This window comes from Muscardinus avellanarius (assembly GCF_963383645.1).
Source record: "Muscardinus avellanarius genome assembly, chromosome: 2".
NCBI classification, from domain to species: Eukaryota; Metazoa; Chordata; class Mammalia; order Rodentia; family Gliridae; genus Muscardinus; species Muscardinus avellanarius.
Genome location: NC_137787.1, coordinates 99,989,224 through 100,006,338, shown reverse-complemented (window position 1 = coordinate 100,006,338; position 17,115 = coordinate 99,989,224). Strand labels below are relative to the sequence as shown.

The 17,115-nt window shown below is 41.9% G+C and overlaps 1 protein-coding gene across 1 annotated transcript in view; it reads right to left on the bottom strand.

Moving 5' to 3' along the window:
- MAP3K19 (mitogen-activated protein kinase kinase kinase 19) overlaps window positions 1-13,881 on the bottom strand; it is a gene marked incomplete at both ends in the record, with an annotated part of 80,863 nt that extends 66,982 nt beyond the window's left edge. The window contains 4 exons of the mRNA XM_080689399.1: window positions 2,146-2,261; window positions 5,411-5,565; window positions 7,655-7,843; window positions 13,708-13,881. Coding sequence (XP_080545525.1) covers window positions 2,146-2,261; window positions 5,411-5,565; window positions 7,655-7,843; window positions 13,708-13,881 — 634 coding nt within the window. The remainder of the gene's footprint in view (window positions 1-2,145; window positions 2,262-5,410; window positions 5,566-7,654; window positions 7,844-13,707) is intronic.
- Window positions 13,882-17,115: the final 3,234 nt, after the last annotated feature.

Below are 17,115 nucleotides of genomic sequence, written 5' to 3'. Positions count from 1 at the left end.
CCCCCCGCCCTATTTTTTATTCTTTATTTTGAAACAGGGTCTCACTAAGTTGCAGAGGGTCTCACTAAGTAGCTGAGGCTATCTGCAAACCACGATCCTCCGGTCTCAGCCTCCCAAATGCTGGGATTACAAGCGTGCACACATGCCCGGCTCTCCATCATTTCTTCACCATATTTTTCTTTGTTCTTTGCAATCTATCTTCTTCCTCCATTTCTGCCATTTAAATTTCTCCCTCCCTTCCCACGTCTGATCTTCACTTGACATGTTGTTCAACTCCTTTCTTGTGACTCTCTCCTGACGCTCCTCTTCCCTCTCACTTTCCCAGGCCCCAGTGTCCACCACCAACTGTGGGTGCAGCCTCCTTGACTAGGCCCTCCCTCTGCTGATTACCCTTCCCATCAGACAGTACTATCTCATTTCTGTAGAGCACTCCCAAACATATCCTTTCCACAGGCCCAGTCCTGTAGAAAATTGCTACTTGACAGTCCCAAGCACCCATCATGGTGAGTGTATTTTAAGAGTGTGTATGTGTGTGTGTGTGTGTGTGTGTGTGTGTGTGTGTGTGTGTGTGTGGTGCTGGGGATTGAATTTAGGAGCATTCCTGGGGATTGAATTTAGGAGCATTCTACCTCTGAGCTACACCCCCAGCCCATTTTTTATTCTTTATTTTGAAACAGAGTCTCACTAAGCTGTCCAGGGCCTCACTAATTAGCTAGGGCTGGCCACAAACCCGGATCCTACTGTCTCAGCCTTCCAAGTATGGGATTACAAGTGTGCACCACTATGCCTGGCTTCCCTCTTGTTCTCCTATTATACTGGTTATATTTCTATCTCCCCACTTTTTTTTATTTTTCAGTACTGGGGATGGAACCCAGGGGCAGAATATTCTACCTCTGAGCTGCATCCCAGCCCTATTTTTTTATTCTTTTTAATGTAAAACAGTATTCTTTATTTTGAAACAGGGTCTCACTAAGTTGCAGAGGGCCTCACTAAGTAGCTGAGGCTGTCCACGAACCGCGATCCTGCTGTCTCAGCCTTACAAGTGTGCGCCACCACGCCCGGCCTAGGTGTGGTTTTTATTACACCTTTCTCTGTGGCTGTTTCTGTGTTTGCTTAGACTCTTATCTTCACCTGTATCAAAACTTCCTATATCCTATCCTTCAAGAACCAATCAAGTTCTTCCTCTTACATGTTCACAGCAAGTGGGCACGGTGGTGCACACCTGCCTGTGATCCCAGTACTTGGGAGGCCGAGACAGGAGGATCATACATTTAAAGCTGGCCTCAGCAACTCAGTAAGGCTCACATCAACTTAACAAGACCCTGTTTCCAAATTAAAAAAAAAATAGAATTGAGGGTGTAGCTTAGAGGTTCAATGCCAGCAACACACACACACACACACACACACACACACACACACACACACACTGTTCACAAGAAGCTTTCTCCTTTAAGTGATGTGTCCTTGACCATACTGCGCACCTTCAAGAATCTGGACCATGTCTTAGACATCTCTGCATCTCTCAGAGCTCCTACTCAGGAGCCTTGTAGAGTCACTATTCAATAAAAAGTTCTTGAGCCGGGCATGGTGGTGCACACTTGTAATCCCAGCATTCCTAAGGCTGACACTGGAGGATTGCGGTTCGTGGACAGCCTCAGCTACTTAGACCCTCCGCAACTTAGTGAGACCCTATTTCAAAATAAAGAATGAAAAATAGGGCTGGTGGTGTGGCTCGGAGGTAGAATGCCTCTGGGTTCCATCCCCAGACCCGCAAAAAAATTTTTTTAATTAATTAATTAATTAAATAAGAAGTCCTTGGCTTGTTTAAATAAATCTACTGAAGCTATCACACTCTTGTGATACTTGGGAGACTGAAACAGGTAGATGACAGGTTCACAGCCAGTCTCAACAACTTAGTGAGGCTCTCAGCAAAACTTAGTGAGACTTTATTTCAAAATAAAAAATAAAATAAGGCTGAGGGTATAGCTCATAGGTAGAATGCCCCTAGGTTCAATCTCCAGTATCACAAAAATAGAATAAAATAGAATAAATAAATAGATCTTTCAAATGGATATAGAAGAAGAAAAACTTCTAATAGAGATTTTTATGAAGTTGAGAATTGTGTATCTGGAAAAGAATATTTACCTGGTTTTGGCATAGAATTCATTAGAATGTCCAATAACTGTGGTTTCCTCAGACTTTCTATTTGTGACACATAATGTATCGCTGATTTTCCACTAAAATCACAAAGTTTAGGGTCACTAGGAAGAACAGAAGCAACATCAAAGATTATTTAATTAAATCTGTTGAAAAGAAAAACAACATGAGAAAGAAATCATTGACATCAAGCAAATAAAAATAATCTGACATGGTTGGGGGATAATAATGATGATTTCAAAATGTATGAGATGGGGTGACAATATCCCAAGATTTTAAATATGAGAAATATTCTCTGTATTTAATTTCTACTCCCATTCTAAAGACATTCTAAAATTTGTAAAGCTGGGCATGGTGGTGCATGCTTGTAATCCTGGCACTTGGGAGGCTGAGACAGGAGGATTGTGGTTCGCAGACAGCCTCACCTACTTAGTGAGGCCCTTTGTAGCCCAGTGAGACCCCATTTCAAAATAAAGAATAAAAAATAGGGCTGGGGTTGTAGCTCTGAGGTAAAATACCCCTGGGTTCCATCCCCAGTACCGCATAATAATAATAATAATAATAATAATAATAATAATAATAATAATTTGTAGAAAATTTCCATATATATATTTTTTGGTGGTGTTGGGGATTGAACCCAGGGGAATCCTACCTTCAGCTATACCCCTCAGCCCTATTTTATTTTTTATTTGGAAAGAAGATCTCACTAGGTTGATGAGAGTTTTATTACTTGCTGAGGCTGGCCTCAAACCTGTGATGCTTCTGTCTCAGCCTCCCAAGTACTGGGATTAAGTATGTACAACCACTCGTGATAAAAATTCCCAACTTTGGACAATTTTTTCATAATTTAATGGTTCATAAATGATGTGAAGATTAAAAAATTATTTTATCATCTCAAATAACTGACTGTTTTTTCTTTCCAATGATTTAGTTAATGTTGGCTTTCTTAACATTTTTTTTTCTGATGTTAACAGCTAACTCTCTTATCATTTAAACTGGTGGAATGGTATAGAGTCTCTTTAAAATTAAGCTGAGAGCCCTGTAGTGGCTCATGCCTGTAATCCTAATACTTGGGAACCTGAGAAGAGGATCACAGGTTCAAGGCCAGCCTCATCAACTTAGCATACCCTTAGCAACTTAGTGAGATCCTGTTTCTTCTAAATGAAAAGTAACAGGGGCTGGGAGTATGACTCAAAGGCAGAATCCTCCTCTACCCTCCCTCCTCAAATAAGCAAGGGCTGAGGGTATGGCTCAGTGATAGAAGCCTTATTTATTTATTTGGTGGTACTGGGGATGGAATGCAGGGGCTTTCTACCTCTGGGCTACATTCCCAGACCTATTTTATATTTTTTATTTGGAAACAGGGTCTCACTAAGTTGCTATGAGCCTCACTAAGTAGCTGAGGCTGACTTTGAACCTGCGGGATCCTCCTGTCTCAGCCTCCCAAGCGCGGGGATTACAAGCATGCGCCACCAGCACCCAGCTCTTATTCTTTATTTTTGAAACAAGGTCTCACTAAGTTATGGAGAGCCTCCCTAAGTAGCTGAAGCTGTCTGCAAACCACGATCCTCCAGTCTCAGCCTCCCAAATGCTGGGATTACAAGTGTGGGCCGCCAAGCCCAGCCTCTTTTCTTTTTAAAACAAAATTCATTGAAATACTGAGAAAGAACTGAATCATCTGTTCTTATTTGCTGAAAAGACACCTAGGTAACAGCAACAGATAACTGCAATTCTAACACGAGAGACTGATTATCAACCCTATTACTTTTTTAAAAAGTTGTTAATTTCCCACCCTCTAAAAGAGCATTTGGTATGAAAACATGCCATTTCCAGATAACTGGAAATCATTATAATAAATTGCTTTTGATAGACTGACAATGCTTTTCAAAATAATTAGTCACCTCCTAGAGGTGGGCAGCTGCACATTCAGCACTTAGTTGACAAGAGTGATAACAGGCCAGCTTTCAAATAAAACAGTAATTATATAGGCACAGAAAACGAGGAGCCAGGTATCTTAAGAGTGATAGCCCACTTTAACATATATTCCTTTGCAACTAGGAAATCATTTTTGTGATGATTCATGTGTATTTAATACATATAGAAAAAAAACTCTAATCACATGGGTTTACATTGAAGAGTTTGAGACAAGCCCACCACCCCAAATAACGAAGGACACTCTAGAGATGCAAGAGACGAGCGAGGTTTATTGTGCTGCAGCTCTTTCCTGGCTAGCCAGGGGTCGAAACCCAGACGTCACTCACCAGTGGAGGGAGTTCGGTCGAGGGTTGACCCCGAGCTCACTGAAAGCTCTGGATTTATAGCCCAAAGGGGGTGGTCACACATATCAGAGCCCGCCAAAGGCATATCCAATCATATAAACTTGTAAACAAGTACAACCAATAATTTTAAAAGCAAGCATACTCATACTTAATGTACAGCAAATGATTTTACAGAGCTGTCTTTCTACGTCATTGCGCCACGGGCCAGCTTATCTCCCTTATGCTGGGCTTGCTAGTGCCGCCTCTGACCTGCAGATGGTCTAGTAGATGGCAAAAACTTAAAAACTTAAGCAGATTAAGATGAAAAACAGGAACTTGTCAGTACCCACCAGTCTATCTAAGATAACACACTCCTTCCGTACATTCTCCCATTTTACAGAAGCAATAATTTGAGCAGATCAGGATGAAAAATAGGAGCCTGTCAGTCACTGCTTGTCACTTTAGTTGCTGCATTCAATATCTTTATATTTCTCACATCACTCTTAACATTATTCTATCTTAAGTAACTTATAAAGCTATCTTTGCTAAACTTTCATGCTGTGGGGGGGAACCTCTGCTCACATATTCCCAAAGAGGTTAGTTCGTGGTTACAAGCCTCCTGGAGCAGAGAACTTGTAAAATGCTTTCAACTTTCTTCAGCCTTCCTATTCCAAAAGCATATTTGAAAAGTAAAGCATACTTCTAAATACAGAAGCTAGAGTTCAAGCAATTAATAAAAGACACTTCCACCCCCACATTTCTCAAGGAAAACTATCCTATGACTTTTACTCAAAAAGGCTATCAAAACACTTATTCATTTTTCTATTCCAAAGTCATTCTTCTCTTCATACTTATTACTATCCTATATTGTTAATCTAAATCTTTATGGGGCTAGGGTCTTTTCTAATCCTCTAGTCCCTCACAACATGTGATTTCTATAACTAATAATGGGATAGATGCCCTTGTGCAGGTGTGGGCCGACCACCCGTACTCACGCTCGATGCCTGAGGAGCTCAGACAGAACCTCGGCAGGTCTGTAGAGCGTTAGCATATCAAGACTCTCAAACAAGTCCACATCTCTGACTGCCAGCATCAGAGGGGTCACGCCGTGTCGGTTTGGGAAATTTATATCCAGGAACTCTTCAGATGCCTTTGAAGACATGAGGATTTTATTTCAGTTGAATGTTTACCATAGGCCTTTTTATACTAATCTTTGTATTTTCATTGCTTAGTCAACTTCACATTTTAACTTTTTTTCTCTCTCTCTTTCTCTCTTCCTATCTTTTTAATTTTGGTGCTGAGGACCAAATGCAAGGCCTCTTGTATACTCTTGCACGGCACCACTGAGCTGCACTCCCAAGCTTGGCTTAAATATATTCTTTCTCTTTATCTATCCTGAGAGGAAGCTGGTGAAGTCTGAACACAAGTCTGAAAGACAGACAGACAGACCTGGGTTTCAGTTTTAGCCCCATAGCTGGTTATTTGGCCTCCCTGATAGGTTATATCATAAACTTCTTATTAAAATCATAAAACCAACCCTTGATAAAATAAGGGATGCCAAGTTAAATGATGAATACCTTATTTGGAACATACTGATACTAAAAAAAGAATTTTTGTTGTTGTTGTTAAATCTGGAATTCAAATTTAATTGGTTGTCCTATAGATTTATTTGCAAAATCTGGCAACCCTGCTGGCTGACTTCTAGAGTCCTCAGGAGCTTCCTTGCAGGGTTCTTTTGATGATTAGAGACAGAATACTAAAAGCACTAAGCAGAGTATCTGACCCATAATAGGTGTTCAATAAATATGTGTTGAATGAATGATTTATAATATGTCAGTTCATTTAACTCAATTTGTATAGTCAAATGGAGGTGGGTATATGGAAGTCATTAGCTGCTTTAATGAAAGTAAAGCTTAAATTGGACAATTAAGAATGAAAAAGCTACTTGGAAGGACCAAATATTCAAACTGTTCATTTTGTAGACCAAAGTAACTCATTAATTTCCATCTCCATTTCGCTTTTTACCATCAGGATAGTCTCTGTTTCTTTCTCAATTCCTCTAGGGACAGAGTAGAGATAATGATATTACTTCAGCAGGGTGCTGTGGGAATTAATTAGTTAATATTTTTTTCAGTCTCTGAGAAGCTGCCTCTTATATCAATGTTTATTATTAGTTAGAACCAACATGAAAGTTTCTAGCTGAGAATAGTCTTGCAGTATCACATCCATTTAGCATCTCTTGATTCTGCTCCAGATCCAGTTATAGGCACTCATTTCTTAAAGCTTGGTTGCTAATTTTTAGAGATAAAAAATGTGATTATGAAAACAGACATTGGAATACAATGACAACAGCCAAAAGTACCATTAAAATAAAACGAACTGTCTTTCAGAACAATTTCTAAGGCTCAGTTCATGATGCATGACATTTTAGACTATCATTTATAACAACAAACGGATTTAAAGTGTCCTTTGGTTTCGTTGTATTTATCCTTTAACAGTACATGGCTAGAATGCCTTTCTTCTTTCTTTATCTGTTTGTGTCTTTGCCATAAGGGATTAGAAGCAACTGTTTCCTAGCAGCAATTGATTTTCTTTCAGTTGGAAAGTCACATGGGCCTGACAGTGTTTTTGAAGGTAAATGCCAAGAGTAGGCAACTGCCAGTTGCCAATAAGTAATGTCCTTGGTTATGCATATGATAAGTGTTGTAGGGGAAAATATCTACAGGTAGAAAATCTAAATAAGAGGCTAGTACCCTAATAAGAGAGCATTTTAAGATTATTTCCTCTTAAATCCTTGAGTCACAACTATATAGTAGGCAAGAACCAGGCTTTCTGATTCCCTTTTCAGGATAAAGAAAATAACTGCACCTGGCCTCTAGGGATCTAAACAGCAATTGTACAAATGGCAACAATGTCAAGGGGACTCCTCTGAGCAGTTGACATTGTCCTCTGGGGCTTCCTGGGAGTGTATCATTTCCCAGGGGCTGTGTGACTTCTTCCAGCATTCAGCTCAGCCTGAGGAAGTTGGATTGCCTGTCACTGTGTTCTTTTGTTATATTGTTTTCCACCTCAGTGGTACTGTTTGACCCTATTTCTTTCTCATATTCCCTGCCTGAAATGTTCTAGGATTGTATTTGACAGTAACTTATTTTTCTTTCAAAGGAATTCTATTTAGTCTGCACTCTTCCTGCCAGTGGTCCACCCACCCAAAGGCAGAGATAAACATCAGTATTACTAACCAGTAAGTGTTGAAGTTGTTCAAGGTCACCTTGCCATGAACTTTGTAGGAGTTTCATTTGGGGAGCCTGGATTTCATTGACTGTCAAGAGTTGTCTTTGAATATTGCAGTTCGCTACGTGGACTGCAGTTTGGTTACTGTAATTGCAGAGGGTGATGTCGGCTCCCTTTTCCAGAAGAAATCCAACAACCTGCAGCACAACAACATTTTTATTTCATATTTTTGAGTATTAACTGTTTATTCAGAACTGGGTAGAAAACTGACCTACACATGGCTCTAATTCTTGACAAAGGTAAGTTGAAAGAGAAGGGAAGAAAAATGTAGGTATGCAGGCTGGAGGTGTGGCTCTTGGTGGAATGCTTGCTAGCATGTGCGAAGCCCTGGGTTTAATTCCCAACACAGCAAGAAAAAAAGTGAAGGGTTGATCTGGAGGAAGGTGGTTGCTAATTGCATCTTTTAATTCAAGAAACAAAAATAGCTGGGCGTGGTGCACATGCTTGTAATCCCAGTACTTGGGAGGCTGAGACAGGAGGATCTCAGGTTCTTGGCCAGCCTCAGCTACTTAGTGAGAACTTGTTTCAAAATAAAGAATAAAAATAGAGCTGGAAGTGTAGCTCAGAGGTAGAATGTCCCTGGGTTCAATCGCTAGTACCACAAAAAAAGTAACAAAAATATCTGTGACATGGATGATTTCTCTGTACTATTTCTTTTCTTTTTTTTTTTTTTGTGGTACTGGGGGTAGAACACAGAGGCTTTCTATCTCCGGGCTATACTCCCAGACCTGTTTTGTATTTTATTTGGAAACAGGGTCTCACTAAATTGCTGAGAGCCTCACTCAGTAGCTGAGGCTGGCTTTGAACCTGTGCAATCCTCCTGTCTCAGCCTCCCAAGCGCTGGGATTACAAGCGTGCGCCACCATGCCCGGCCTTGTACTATTTCTTTTAGATTAGAGAACTATGAGTATTTTATGGCAAAGCCACACTAAACATTGAAGTTTTGTCGGGCCCGCTCGGCTAGACCGGGATGGGGCGGTGGCTCAAGATGGCGCCTAGGCACATTGCCAAGTCACAAGGCTCACGAGGCTGGCGGTGCCCTGAGCCTGCGCAGTGAGCCCTATCAGGCGCCCTACGGATGATCAGTGACGCAGCGCCTCATTCTACCACCAGCCTGCCTGTGAGAGGGTTAGAAATGCGCATGCCCTAGCTGTGGGAAGCTTTGGGTTGGTGGAGTGATGAGGGAGGGGTTATGAGACTATATATATATATATATATATATATATATATATATATATATATATATTGCCTGCTCTGCACATTGAGGGGGAAGCATTAAAGAGGAAGCATCATCAACAGACTCGGCGTTTGTGTGTTCTTTCCCAGGGCTCTGCAGGACGGAGCCTTAGGGACGGGACAAAGTTTCATAATAGTTTGTAATTTAATAGTCTATAATATAAGAGTCTGCAATATAAGTTCCAAATATTTAGGTTTATATATTCTCGAATGCTGCAAATATTTCTGCAAGATTTTTAGGAAGAGACTAAACTACATTCAAAATGACAAATTGATCACTTAGTTGCCAACAAGTATGGATCGGGTGCACTGATGTTGGTAACTGTCTTTGGTGCTGAGCTTCCGACAGTGAGGTAAACAAGCAGCCAGCCGTACCGGCATTTATAGTTTAGTGAGGAACCGAAACAGATAAAAAGGGCAATTTCAGCACACTGTGGTAATGCAATGACAGAGGTGAATTCAGGAGGCAGAAATGGAGCGCACTTAGAAGAAACCTACTGAGTTGTCCAGAAAGGCTGTGGAGGACGTGAGGTCTGGAACGGAAGTCATTTAACCAGGCAACGACTGGAGGCAAGATGTTCTAACAAAGCACACTGCAAGGATGAAGGGAGATACACAAGAGGAAAAACAATAACCATCCAAAGCTCTAGAAGGAGCTGCACGTGACTGGAGCTCAGGATAGAGGGTAGGAAGAAGCATGGTGGAGCCAGCCATGCCTGAGTCCTGAAAGGCCTTCCAAGCCCCTTCAAGGAGCCACGGCTGTGTTTTCAGGGAAATGGAGAGCCAGCGAAAGATTTCGGTCAGGGAAAAAGCATGACCAGACCGGTGCTTTAGAAATCACTTTGCTGAGGTGTGTGTGATGGTGCACACTTGTAATTCCAGCATTTGGGAGGCTGAGACAGGAGAATTGCAGGTTCGCAGCCAGTCTTAGCTACTTAGGCCCTTCGCAACTTAGTGAGACCCTGTTTCAAAAGAAAGAATAAAAAACCAGGCTGGGGGGGTATCTTGAAGGTAGAATGCCCTTGGGTTCCATCCCCAATACTGAAAAAAAGTTCACCTTTATCCTTATTTATCCTAGCATAAATGTAGTCAAATCAGTAAGAATCATCCTGACCACCTTATCAGAAAAAGAAGTCACTCCGTTGGCTCTGTTGGTTACTTAAAAGCCCTAATAACATTTCTTAATTGTTTTCTCATCTGTTGTGTTTCATTTTCATTAAAATTTAAATTTATGGGCAAGAGATATTACCATGTAAATAAATACTCTATGAGTGATTGAATGGGCTAAGATAAAGAAATGATGCTGCTCTTTAATATGATGGGTAACACTGATGCAGGTGTCCCCTAGAAGGACTGGATTTGGGGGAAAGGATGAGAAAGACAATTTGAACACATATTAGGATGTCTGGCTATACAGGTGGAGAGATTCAGTTGGAAGCTCAAGTTACTATATATACAGGCATCCAGGTAGAGATGTGGACTTGAGTTGAAGAATTAGGTGCCATCTCCACATGACTGAGAGATGTCAATCTTTAAAAATAGAAGAGTCCAGCCGGGCGTGGTGGCACATGCTTGTAATTCCAGTGCTTGGGAGGCTGAGACAGGAGGATCACGCAGGTTCGAAGCCAGCCTCAGCTACTTAGTGAGGCTCTCAGCAACTTAGTGAGACCCTGTTTCCAAATAAAATATAAAATAGGTCTGGGAGTGTAGCCTGGGGGTAGAAAGCCTCTGGGTTCCACCCCAAGTACCACCAAAAAAAAAAAAAAATTAAAAATAGAAGAGTCCATAAAGAAGACTGGGTGAAAGCTGCCACAGGGGCAGGTGCAAAAACCAGAAAGAAGCCCATGGAAGAAAATATTCTAAGAAAAATTGGTGTCTAGTGCTGCTAAGAAATGAAAGTGACAGAGGACGACATTGTAGATGATGTTGGCAAGAGCAGCAGAAGTAACTTGGCTGAGGAAGGTGGAGACTGCAGTAGGTCCCTCTCTAGAGAGGCGGTTGGGGCAAGCCTCCATCGTGAACAGGGCAGGGGTGCTGACCACCTTTGCTCTAGGCGATGTTTTCAAAGATGCTTGTGTAGGAAAAAGCCTTGGAAAATAGGAATAATGTCTCCTCTGGAACAATGGAAAGACACGCTCACGACCCACTGTAAAAAATTAAGTTTCCCTGAGCTTACCTACTATAAGCACATGGATCACCTGACCCTTTTCATGTTGTTCTGGGCAAATTGGGGTTTGGAAAACAGAAGGCAATGCTGATAGCCTGCCTCTTACTACAAATAAAGGTAGTAAACGGTCTTGTCCCTGGCCCAGGAGTCTCATATTTTTTACCAGAATCTAGAAACCTGTGGCAGCCTCCATTGTTAGCTTGCAACCAAAGAAGAGTCTCAGATGCTTCAGAGTGGACACATTTGGGGAGGAAATAAAAGGATGAGATGATGACAGATACATGAACTTCCGAGAAAGAACAGTGCTTTCATGGGCAAATTAATGGGATTTTTACAAAGTTCATGGAAAATGTTGTCCCTATATTGAACAAATTGTATGGCCAATTGGGCAACAAGTAATTTTACTGATTATCAATAAAGAGGAACTGGGAGGTAGATGGTAGATGCAAGCTGAGTACCAGAAAATATGTTGGAAAACATCTGTTCAAATAGTGCCCTGTGAGCCAGGCATGGTGGAGCATGTTCGTAATTGGGATTTGGGAGGTTGAGACAGGAGGATTGTGGTTCACAGACAGCCTCAGCTACTTAGTGATGTCCTTTACAACTCAGTGAGAACCTGTTTTAAAATAAAGAATAAAAATAGGGCTTGGGGTGTAGCTGGGAGGCAGAATGCCCCTGGGTTCCATCCCCACTACCAAGAAAATAAAGAAAGAAAGAAATAAAAAATAGTGCATTGTGGTTGCCAGCCCTCCTTTGGGTACCGTCTTCCTCACCAATCTAGCAGTTAGCCTCAGATCCATGCCATGGCAAGAGATAATTCCAAGATCCATCCTGGATGGGCAAAAGGCTCTACCCCCTTTCAGACAATAGTTATAGAGACATGCACCTTTGCTGCAAAGAATACAAAAGAAAAAAATGCAAAAAAAAAAAAAAAAGAGTGAAAGGAGAACCGTTCATGACTGATATGAACAGAAACTATGGGAACTCCCAAACCATGGTTGGTTCATCTTAGAGATGGGTGATGGGGAGCATTTACTTAAGAAGAACCACAGGCTGTTTTACAGCTCAGCTCTTCTTGATGACCACTGTAGATCCATGAAGTGATGACGGCAAGTTCTCAGAACTTTTTGCAGTGGAGGTTGGCTGCTCTAAGAGAGGTCTGGACTTCTGGGGGAGGTTTCCCATAGATAGACAAATTCCCATGGGAAACGAAAGATAAGGCACTGGAGAGTGTTCAGGCTCTTCCTGGCCTGCGTTTATGATACTTATGAAGGCAACCAACTAGAGAGTGAGAAATTGACCAAAGAAACCTAGATCTATTTTTGTGATTAGCCTCACTGTCCTGGAAAACTCTCCTAGCCCTTATATTAAAAGGTGTGCATGGTGGTGCATAGCTGTAATCTCAGTACTTGGGAGGCTGAGACAGGAGGATCACAGGTTTAAGGTCAGCCTCAGCCACCTAGCAAGACCCTGTTTCAAAGTAAAAATTAAAATAAATTAGGGCTGGGGGAGTGTATCTCAGAGGTAGAACACCCATGGGTTCAACACCCCCCTCAGTACCCAAACAAAAGCAAACACACAAATAGCTGGGCACCACCATGCATGCTTGTAATACCAATACTTGGGAGGTTGAGACAAGAGGATCGTGGTTTGCAGACAGCCTCAGCTACTTAGTGAGGCCCTTTGCAACTCAGTGAAACCCTGTTTTAAAATAAAAGACCAAAATATAGGGGTGGAGGTGTAGTTTGGAGGTAGAATGACCCTGGGTTCCACCCCCTAGTACCACAAAAAAATGAAAGAGAGAGAGAGAGAGAGAGAGAGAGATTGAGAGAGAGAGAGAGAGAGAGGGAAGAGAGGAGAGAGAAAATAAAAAAAGGGCTGGGGGTGTAGCTCAGAGGCAGAAGGCGCTGGGTTCAATCCCCAGCAGCAAAAAACAAAAAACAAACAAACAAAAACACACATACAAAAAAAGGGGATTTTTGTTGTTGTTGTTGTTGTTGTGGTGGTGGTGGTGGTGGTGGTGGTGGTGGTGGTGGTGGTAGTGGTCCTGGGGATGGAACTCAGGGACTTTGGGCTACACCTCTAGATCTGTTTTATTTTTTTAATTTGGAAATAGGGTCTCACTTAGTTGCAGAGGGCCTCACTAAGTAGCTGAGACTGGCCCGGAACCTCTGATCCTCCTGTCTCAGCCTCCAAGTACTGGGATTACAAGCGTGTGCCACCACATCTGGCCTAAAAAGGAAAATTCAAAAGATGTTGTCATGGCAGCAGGACTACAAATGACCGGGATTAAAGTAGATTCCATAAAAAAAAAAAAAAAAAAAAAAGCTGGATCAAGCCTGTGTTAACCAAAGGCTGCAAATCCCACAGGTTCAGTCAGAAAGCAATATGGCTATGGCCATTGAATTAAATGCTCCTGCAAGCTGACAGAGAGAATGTTAATACTAATGATCTTGGCACCTGAGAGAGAGCTTCGGAGGTACTGAAAATGCCAGAAGTTCATTTGGTTGAACAACAAGAAGCCTGTGTGCTCTGGAAACCAAATGCAAGCATGCCTACGCATCTACTCACGCAGACGTTCCTCCCCCTCCCCCGTACCTCTGCGAGGTTCTCTTCTGCGGCTGTAATGAGAGGCGTATTCCCGGTCTTTGGGTGCTGAAAATCAAGGTTTCCCAGGATGGAATGGACTTTGGTAATATAGTCACAGATGAGTTCCACATCACCTCTTGAAACAACTTCCAGGAAATCATGAATCAGCTTATTTTTATTCATCTTGGTAGTTCCATGTAATTGCCTTTGAGAGAAAAGAAATGGTCTCATTGTATGAGAGCCAGCAAAACAGGGCTGGTTCAAACACACCATATTCTGCCTTTCTGGCCACTTGTTTCCTTCTTTTATATGTAAAAACCTCACACTAGCTTTTAAGACTGTGTGTGTGTGTGTGTGTGTGTGTGTGTGTGTGTGTGTAACCCAGGGGCATTCTATTTCTGAGCTACACCCCCAGCTCTATTTTTTATTTTTTATTTTAAAACAAGGTCTCACTGAGTTGCAAAGGGCCTCACTAAGTAGCTGAGGCTGTCTGCGAACTGCGATCCTCCAGTCTCAGCCTCCTGAATGCTGGGATTACAAGCATGCGCCACCACGCCTGGCTTTATAATCATTTTCTTTATGAAACTCCTATCTTCCCACCAATGCCATAACCTCTTCAATATCTGGAGTGTCCAGGGCCTTACACTTTTGTTTCTACCATAATCTAGCATAGTGTGAATAAGGGGCATGGAGACCACCATTCTAGGTTTCCCAGGAAAGTCCTAGTTTTAACCTTAGCCAGCTGGTGGCACACACCTATGATCCTAGTACTTGGGTGGCTGAGATAGGAGGATGGTAGGTTTGAAGCTGGCCTCAGCAACTTATGAGGCTTTCAGTAACTTTGCAAGACCCTGTTTTCAAATAAAAATAAAATAGGGCTGGGAGTGTAGCTGGGAAGGGGAATGCCCTTGGGTTCACCTCCCAGCACTCAATCAATCAATATCCCATCTCGGTTTCCCAAATCATTGAAAAAATTTTAAAGGTCAGCTTTAGCAGTTTAGTGAGGCCTTTAGCAACTTAGTAACATCCTGTTTCAAGCTAAAAAATAAATTAAGATAAAATAAAGTACGGCTGGAGTCATGGCTCAGGGGTAGATGGACCCTGAGTTCAATCCCCAGTACCAATGAAAGCAAAGGTGAATGGGATTTGTGATTGATTGACCATAAAAAATGAAAGACAGATCTAAAAGGTAGGGCCTGGAAACAGAGGAGGACCTGATCCTGGGAGATCTGATGCAGAGTTGTTTTTTTTTTTTACAGAATAATAATAGATGAGGTCAGCAACAGGGCCAGTATGCAAACAGGGTGTGCCGTCTCCTTAGTTTTCAAAGAAATTGTGGCCTTGGCTTAGTGCAGTTTCCTAAACTTGCCCACGATTAAAAATGACCTTTTTCCTTGTTTTAAAGACATTCAGGTTCCTTTAGTAGGTCTGAGTTGAGGCTAGATAGAGACTCTCCTTTCAAAAATTATTATTATTATTATTATTATTATTATTATTATTTGTGGTACTGGGGGTGGAACCCAGGGGCTTTCTACCTCCTGGCTACACTCCCAGACCTATTTTATAATTTATTTGGAAACAGGGTCTCACTAAATTGCTGAGAGCCTCACTAAGTAGCTGAGGCTGGCTTTGAACCTGTGCGATCCTCCTGTCTCAGCCTCCCAAGCACGGGAGTACAAGCGTGCACCACCACGCCCGGCTAAAAAAATTAATTTTTAAAAAATAGACTTTATTCCTTAGAGCAGTTTTAGGTTCATAGCAAAATTGAGCATAAATTTCAGTATATGCTCTGCTCCCCCCTTCCCCAATTGGCCCTATCAACACGTTGCACCTAAGTGGTACATTTGTTAAGAATTGATAATCCAACTAAGCATGATAACGCACGCCTGTAATCCCAGTATTGAGAGGCAGAGACAGCAGGATCACAGGTTCAAGACCAGTGTCAGCAATTTAGTGAGACCCTCAGCAACTTAGTGAAACCCTATTTACAAATAAAAAATAAATAAATAGGTCTGAGGTATAACCCAGAGGTAGTAGATAGACCCTGCATTTAATCCCAGTACCAAATAATAATAATAATAATAATAAATAATAATAAACCTGCAAACGCAGCATTATTATCCAAAATCTATAGTATTCATCAGTGTTCACTCTTGATGGTACACAGTCCATGAGTTTGGATAAATGTATAATGACATGCATGTATGTGTCGCTATTATAGGTTTATAAAGAATAGCTTCACAACCCTAAAATTCCTCTATACTCAGCCTTCACCCCTCCCTCCCTTCCTCCCTATTGACTCCTGGCAACCACTGATCTTTTTTCTTCCTCCAGAGGCTCATTTTTTTTCCATCAAGTATTCAGGTGATTCACATCATGAGGCAATTTCTAGAAACACTGACCTAGTAATTAGAATTTAATCTACAAACCGGGTGTGAAGGCGCACGCTTGCAATCCCAATACTTTGAGAGGCTGAACAGGAGGATCATAGGTTTGAGGCTAGCCTTAGCAACTGGGCAAGTTCTCAGCAGCTTTGTGAGACCCTGTTTCAAAATAAACAATAGGGTCTGACTAAATTGCTGAGGCTGGTTTCATATTTGCAATCCTCCTGTCTCAGCCTCCCAAGTACTAGGATTACAGACATGCACCAGCACACCCGGCTCCAAAAAGATTGAATGGAACTAGTATTTAAAGGAACATTTGCATAATAGACCTATTTTCCACATGAGGGTCTTGGGTAGATGGGGATGAGGTAATCAGACTCCTCATTAACAGCATTGGGTGGTGTTATATTTTCCTTTTTTTAAATTTTTTCCCCTCCAGCTCTGATCTGCGCTGGCCCTCCCTTCTGGCAGGGTTCACAGGAACCCAGTATAATGTACCTGGAAGGGACCCTCAGGTGTGTCTGGCTTAATTTATTTATTTATTTTATTTATTTATTTTGCAGTGCTTGGGTTGGAGCCCAAGGGCATTCTACCTCCGAGCTACACTCCCTGCCCTATTTATTTTTTATTTTGAAACAAGGTCTCACTGAGTTGCAAAGGGCCTCACTAAGTAGCTGAGGCTGTCTGCGAACAGTGATCCTCCAGTCTCAGCCTCCCAAATGCTGGAATTACAAGCGTGCACTACCACACCTGCTCTTTTTATTTTTTGTACTGGGGATTGAACCCAGGGGCATTCTACCTCCAAGATACACCCGTGACCCTTTTTATTTTTTGTTTTGAAAAAGGGTCTTGCTAGGCTGCTGAGGCTGTCCTAAAGCCTGCAAACCTCCTGTCTCAGCCCCCCTAATACTGGGATTACAAGTGTGTGCCACCATGCTAAGCTATGCCTCTGTCTTTATAAGGGTCATGCTGCAGCTCTTTGAAAACCCTCAAACTTTCCATGAGGGTTTTGATTTTGTTTTTGTGGTACCAG